Raw genomic sequence first — 7,989 nt, 5'->3', positions numbered from 1 at the left:
ATATATATATATATATATATATGAAGAGTTTGTTTGCAAAAACCGATAAGTCCATTTTTGAAGATTTTGAAGTACGGTCTCTGTCATAAAGTACAAAATAATACCTTTTAAATGATATATTGGTCACTCCATGTAAAGGTGCATTCTTGAAGTCAATGGTCAAAGAAGCAAAAATTTTCTTATTCTCTTTATTTTTCTTGACCTTTAATCGCAAATATCTCCATTTGGCAAATATAGACTTATCGGTTTTTGCGAACAAACTCTTCATACACATATATACAATGTGTATATATATATATATATATATATATATATATATATATATATATATATATATGAAGAGTTTGTTCGCAAAAACCGACAAGTCCATATTTGCCAAATGGAGATATTTCCGATCAAAGGTCAAGAAAAATGAAGAGAATAATAAGAAAATCTGTGCTTCTTTTGACCATGACTTCAAATATATACCTTTATATGTAGTGACCAATATATCATTTAAAATTTATTATCTTGTACTTTATGAAAGAGACCGTACTTCACATAAATCTTCAAAAATGGACTTTTTAAAATCGGTTTTTGCGAACAAGCTCTTCATATATATATATATACATATATATATATATATATATATATATATATATATATATATATATATATATATATATATATATATAGTTAACGAATCAGTAGAAGAAGAACGCCGTAAAAAAATGATAAATCCTAGATCTTGAAGATCTTAAAAACGGAGCATAGCTCTCAAATACTGAAAGGCAAGGTCACACTCTTCATCAGTGCCCATGGTGTGACAAAAGATCTTAATCAAACCCGTTTCTGAAACAGACATGAAAACACGTCTGATCATGGGCAGACGGATTTTGAAACTCACCTTTCAAAGAAGTCACCGCGCTAAACAGATGGAAGTAGCGCACAGTGTCCATAGTGACGCATCCAATGACGCGTAGTCATGACTGCAAGATGACATGGCAAATCTCCGGCTCCAAAACAGTGAATCTGAAAAGGGCCTCATCGCCAACAGTCGGAAGAGTAGCAGAAAATGTACACAGTACAGAAACGTAATAAGAATATATATATATATATATATATATATATATATATATATATATATATATATATATATATTTTCTTTTCTTTTCTTTTCTTTTTTGAAGCACCATGAACACTGAAAGGTGGACCTGTGCGCTATAATACAAATAGTCACTATTATTATTATCATCATATTTTCAGTGGTATTTGAAAAATAATCTTGCCTTCAACATTCAAAAATTGCTGTCTTCTAGACTACTGAATTGCAGTTCACTGCTGGAAGAGCACATGGTCTTGTTTGGTTTCTCAGTGCCAAAAGTAGGCCTCAAAGATATGAGAAAGTCAATATCCATTTCCCTATACTATGCTATGCTAAGTAAAATTTGGATAAACCCGTATGCATCCATACAGATTTTTCTTTCACTTCTTTATGACCAGATATTTTTTCTTTTCCTTTTTTGGTCAGTCCATTCTATAATTGAATACAGCTTACACATATTTTTATCAAAAGTTTTGACATTTCATGAATGAAGCATTGATTTAGTTAAAGGACAAGTTCACCTTCATAGACCTGTGGGTCAGTGAATGCAGCAATATTAGTAGAACACATCAGTGAGAGTTTGAGCAAAATCGGACAATCCGTTCAAAATTTATGAATTTTTGAAGTTTCTGCTCAGTCACGGCTGGATGAAAAGACTACTATAGCTTGTGATGTCACATGAGTACAACGATATAAAGAAAGAATAAAGAAAATTCAACATATTTCCATTTTTCTCGCATAACAAAAGAACAATCGACTTCTCTCTTTCAGAAGGCAGGGGGAATACTATTACCCTTAACATACGTCAGTAGCAAGTCGAAGAAATGTGCACTTTATTCAAAAAGTAAAGTTTTGTGAAAATTCTCTTTTTATTTTCCTTATATAGTTGTACGCATGTGACATCATACACTGTAGTAGTCTTCTCTTCCAGCAGTGACTGCGCAGATACTTAAAATATTCGTAACTTTTGATCGGATTGTCCAATTTTCGTCAAACTTTCACTGATGTGTTCTACTAATATTGCTGCATTCTCTCAATCCTTATGTATATGAAGGTGGACTTGTCCTTTAACTTCACCTTAATTATAGTAATTTGTTGTAACACTCTTCATAGATTTTTGTTTTCATGTTGGTAATATGTTTGTACATTAATTGTGCAGCAATATATTTAGTTTCATCAAATCCGATTTCACAATAGTAACTGCAAACTTGGGCAAAAAGACTCAGGTACTTACGTGCAGTGAAGCATTTTTCGTTCAAGGCGTCATACGTACCCCCCCCCCCCCCCCCCCCCCCCCCCCCCCCCCGCCCCCCGGCAATTGCGTAATCCGTTCTTATGTAGTCGGCGCCCCCTGGCCCCCTGCCCTTACACAACGTTTCGTGCGTGACAAAAAAGAATCGCCGCGGCCGCAGTAGAATCCTACACTACAGACAGAGCAGTGCTTCACTATAATCTACGAGAAAATGGCAGCTTCACGTTACAGGAAATTTCTTCGTTTGATGGAAGAATGGCCGACAGATCCGTCCAAGAAGGGGAGAGACCTAGCTGTAACTATTAGAGAACGTGTGGCTCACGGCTTCAGGAGAGGAGAAAATTCAGAGGTGAATATGAAACCCGGCTCAATGGTAGATATGGCGAGCACTTTTGCGTGGTCCCATGCGCCGAAATCTGTGTTGCAACGCCAGTGCAAAAATTGTAAAAGAGAGAAAACGAAGACCAGTGGGATACTAAAATCTAGATTCACGCTGTCTGTCTAGACACTATCGAAAATCTGGTTTTACGTTCATGTGGTTGTGCCTTTATTGTAGGTTCCCCAGAGGTTTCACGACATTGGAGCTCAGAAAACCACAGTAAATGGTTGGGGCCTGGGATGGGGTAAAGTTTTATAGACCTTTTGGTTTTGACGGCTTGCATGGCGCTGTGCTGGCTTGAGCACGATTCTAAACACCACTTAACTAACACCATGCTAACACACACACACCTGATCACTGATAGAAACGCTAGGTTCAATTCTAGAAAGTTAATTGTTAGACTTAGAGGTACTTACTACTTTATTTTCATTGCCAACCCAAATTGGCAAATGCAATATGACTGAAAAAGTTAGTGTCTACATCTCATCAGTTCTCAAAGACAAAATACATAGGCCTAGTTGGAAGTGTCAATCTCTAAATAAAGTTTCCTTTGCCACTGCTTTCATTACCCCCCCCCCCCCCCCCCCAGGTTTGGAGTAATTTTGTTCTTGATATTTGTGTACTGTTAACAGTAGACACTGTATTTCAAAGAAATCACTGAAGACCCACTAGAATCCAACTACATGTATTACTTGAAGTTGATGGCTAGATATGCTTTGACTCATCTTTGGATTGTGAATAAAGCCCAATTTATGTAGGCCTTTACGGACTGGTACTTTATAAATAATGGTTTATTTGTACAGTTTGGGATGTACTGAATACTGATAGATTATATTCTTTGACATACATGTTGTATCCTGCAGGGGCGGATCCAGGAATTCCGTAAAGAGGGGGCACGTTTACAAAATTAAAGGGGGGGGGTGCATGCACCCTCCCCCATTTTTTTCATATTATTTCTTTTGTTTCAACAAAAAAAGGGGGCATGCGCCCGATGAGGTCCTTCCTAGATCTGCCACTGTCCTGTCTTCAGTGTAGTAGGAATTTGAGTTTCTTTGGCCTGCACTGACATTATTAGAAAGAGTGATATTGATTTTTTTTTCCTTTGTCCATTTCTTCTTCAGATTAACGAAAAAGAGTGTGACAGGATGTACGAGGCTCTGAATAAGATTCATAAAGATGTCTACAGGGAAAAGGTAAGTGGGTGCTAGGGGATGTTGAGACAGAGTTTGGGCAAGTCAAGCCTGTCTGTCGCAGGATTTGGTTTTAGTTGCTGTTTGTGGTGGTGGTGATTTTGTGTTGTGGTTTTTTTTTTACTCATCAGATGTTGAGTCTTCATATTGAAACCTGATTTTATTTGAATAGTGAATGTGAGGAATAAACAAAGTAATGAAATTTCTTTGATTCATCAAGATAAGTGCATTGCTTCTGAGATAAGTTTTAGGAATCTTTTACTACCGGTAGTGATTTAGTTTAAAGGCATAATTAACCATTTGCTGATGAAACAAAAATCCAGCACTAGTGCTTCAAAATAGTTCTAAAAGGGACAGAAATAACCAATGTTAAAATTTGAACCAGTATAATCAAAGTATCGTTAAATGATATACAAAATGTGAACAATAGTTTTAATGAAAAAAAAAATCCAGGCTAAACCATCTACAGTAATGGTTTATTGAGAAAAATAGTGATATCCCCATATATTTTAGGCTTTTTTTCGAAAATGTTATGTGGTAGGATGTTTTGTAATACAACTGACCTACACATATGCATCAAATGTGATATCTTAAACATTTTTAAATCACTGCTCCCAAAGTAAAACAGGACCTTTGAGCACTCATTGTTGAAATGAACAACTGTTGTAGTTCTAGTATTCTCCAATAAGTGCATGAATTCCAAAATTGAACACAGATTAGTGGAACACCCAGTACAAGTGTAAGGAAAGTTGGACAATGCCTTCAATAGTTATGAAAAACAATTTGTGATGTCATATAAGTTGAATGAAATAAACAAAATATGCATGGAATCTCATATCTTCATCTCTGTATGAAAAGTATACACTGCCTTGACTGCTACTGAGATATGCTATGGCAAAGACTCTTTTGCATGCCTGCTTGAAGGGGCTACGTCAAGATTGGAACTCTATGGAATTTGTAGAAAAAGTAATTTTTGTGTAATTCCTTGTGAAATTTTTTCCCTGAATCCGTGTGTGAAGGGATAGAAGAAAAAATATCCATCCTCTCTATTTTCCTCTGAACCGAATTTCTGAATCAATAAGCGTCTCTTGTCCTCTTTTTTTCACTTTTCCGTCATCACAGTACCCAAGAATACGGGAATCTTCTGCTACAGGAACATCTATGGAAGTTTGCAGAATGGTGATGGCTACAGGTTGGTATGAATCTGTTTAATATTCACAACTTCAGTTGTGATTCTTGATTGGTGGATAATAGATTCATCTAACATGATTATCTAGACTCCTAAATAGTCTGACATCTAGAATGAGCTGCATCAAGGATTAATTCTTCAAGATTCAAGATTCCTGCCCAACTCTCGGCAAACTGTCTGTGTGCTGCACCGGCGGCAGTTTTTAGATGGTCATTCCAAAATTGTTTCCCTGACGGTTGTATTAAAGAAAGGCTAAGGCTAGATTCTGGTAAGAATGTGTGGACTTTCTCTAAGCCCTTCTGTGAGCCCCACTCCTGAAGAGTCATGATATGTCACTGGAGGAAATTAGCAGCTCTGTGCATCCTTTGTTTACTTGCTGTCTGCTGAAAGCCAAAAGTTTCAAATAACTACTCCAAAAATGCTGGCAATCCTAGCCCACTGAGCTTGAGCAAATACCGCTGATGGCTCGTTTGTTGTAGTTGTTGTCTTTTCATTGTCCACACATGGCCCAATGATATGATAACCATGTAGGCCTACTACTGATACTTGCACTGCAAAGAAGTTGTAAAGACTTAGATTAACTGTAAATTTCATCTCAAAACAATTCACCAATATTGATCAAACTCAGTGGTAAAATGTAGTCAGTAAACTTAGCCGATGTAATTTTGTGCGTGCCATGATAATAACCTTGAGACGATTTGTAGCAATGACCAGTAAATTTTCCAACCTTTTTACATGCAACTCTTGCTATAACAAAGTCCTTGAGACCAGAAGTTTGTTTTTGTTATTTCAAAATTCCATAATAGCCAAACCATAAAGTACATAAGAATATTGTAGATGATAATTTTGAACCTGAATTTGTACTTCATTTTAGCAAGACTTTCGATATAATTGTTTGTTATAATGGGAATGAAATGTAGATAATTCCTTGAGAGGTACTAGTGTGATGAATTGCTTCGTATTTCAGAAGTATTACATGTTTAAAAGGACCAACACCTACTAGCACCTGTGCTACCTCTTGGTTCTTTTAGGAACCTCATTGTGTACAACATTGCCATATTGTTTATTACCATTTTTCCATAATGCCCTAGTACGCAATGACCATATTCACCCATACCCTACTCGTCGTTCCCATGATTTTCATTTAAGTAATCCAAAGCTTTTACTTGCTTAAAGGTCGCTTAGACATCACGGTCCGGATACATAGAACACTCTTCCTGAGGAGTTGAAACAGTGTGCCTCCTTGTATTCATTCAAAGCAAACTTAAAGAAGCATATTTTACTACAGTATACTTCAAATACGAATTAAGTACGAATAATTTATATGACTCATGTTGGTCTCCCGATAGCAACATCGTATGTCGTTCCCTCTTCCAGCAAACCAATTTTATTATTCTAAATTCCAGCCTATCTGCCCCTGTGCACTTTCAAGCACTTGCACGCACATTCACCACCATCACACATCAGAGTTTATTTTCCCCTGGCTGCCTGCTATCTTCGCAGCAGAATTTGTATAGTTACGAATTTAATACGTCCCTACTTTTTCCTTGGGCCGGCCATCTTTTCAAGCAATGCTTACAATGGCAGCCCTCTGCATTATCGCTTCTTAAATATAATATTGTTATTGTAATCCCTGCTGCATAGACATGCATACTGTAATATTATATCATAAATTTCCTTTTATATCGTTGTTTATGCATGTCAAACGACTCTGTTTCAAATATACTTTACATGTTTCCCATGTTCATGATTATGTAATTTATGTATATATTGTTTTGCAGAAAATATAATTATCTATCAAACAAAACAAACAATTGTAGCTCTTTTTTACTAAATAATTTTAGATTACATAATCATTTATCCTTTATATATTATAGATTATATTCAATATGTTTCTTAGATCGTTTAGACAGTTACATGTGCTATGTATTTATATTGATGTATAAACATGTATTCAAACTTTCTTGTACATATGTTGTTGTTATAGATAAACTCAAACTCAAACTAAACTCAAACTCAAACATGCAGCCACTTCTTGTCAATGTGAATAACGATTGATATCCCTTCTTTTTTTTTTTCTCCTTACAGACACCATAAACCACCTAGACTCGCTAAATAAAAGCTCATGGCAGAAAGTGAGGGACTTCATGAAGGGCACATCGCCGCGAATGGAGAAGAGTTGATGTTGGCCTGATGTCTGAGGGGCTTTCCTTATCACTTCAGCCAGGAACTATAACAACATTCATGCTTCTTTTCTAAGCAGTGACAATGGAAGTATGAAGTTCTGAGGGAGCCAGTTGGCCCAAGCCTCAATTCTGCTAGGATTTATATTTCACCAAATGCAGAAATAAGGTCAACAGTTTTGTTGACACATTGCAAATACAGTGTATGCATATTTTTGAAGATAGCAGTATCCCTGAGAGTTTTGTGAGAAAAACAGTTTTAACAAATTTTCTTCAACCTTCATTTTGATGTCTTTGAGGTTCTGTGTACCATCTTTTAGGGTCCTCCACAAAAATAACAAGACATTGGAGTTCGCTCTGAAGATCATTAGGGATTTTAGTTGCCTTGGGAAATGCAAATGTGAAGTTGTAGACTTCTCAAGAAGTCGTGCAAGCTCAGGTATTTAACAAAGCACCAAGTGTTCCAGGATTAGGGTTAGGATTAGGGTTAGGGTCAGGGTCCAGGGTAATTGCCCTTGACCTGATCACTCATCATGTGAAGTACAGTTATAAAGAACTAGCCATTATGTGATGTTGTCTGTTTCAATACCTAGATGTTACCAGAGTGATATGACTCTTTGCCTTTTGCCTTTGTTTTACAACCATAAAGAGATTGTTGTATGCTGCAAGACTGCCAGTGTACAGTCCGACCTCTCCAATCCGGCCTACCTTT

General features: G+C 36.5%; 1 protein-coding gene across 1 annotated transcript; it reads left to right on the top strand.

The window, feature by feature from the left end:
* The first annotated feature begins 2,536 nt into the window (after positions 1-2,536).
* Positions 2,537-7,376, top strand: LOC139729041 (ubiquinol-cytochrome c reductase complex assembly factor 2-like). Its single transcript, XM_071639966.1, has 4 exons — positions 2,537-2,685; positions 3,837-3,908; positions 5,028-5,097; positions 7,183-7,376. The coding sequence occupies exons 1-4, from the start codon at positions 2,548-2,550 to the stop codon at positions 7,275-7,277; spliced, it is 375 nt and encodes a 124-aa protein (XP_071496067.1). The 5' UTR covers positions 2,537-2,547; the 3' UTR covers positions 7,278-7,376.
* Positions 7,377-7,989: the final 613 nt, after the last annotated feature.

This window comes from Diadema antillarum, unplaced genomic scaffold (genome assembly GCF_040938485.1).
Source record: "Diadema antillarum isolate AM-2024a unplaced genomic scaffold, OU_Dant_1.0 seq00000217_RagTag, whole genome shotgun sequence".
Classification (NCBI taxonomy): Eukaryota; Metazoa; Echinodermata; class Echinoidea; order Diadematoida; family Diadematidae; genus Diadema; species Diadema antillarum.
The sequence above is the reverse complement of the archived record's forward strand: the minus strand, read 5'-3'. Positions and strand labels throughout refer to the sequence as shown.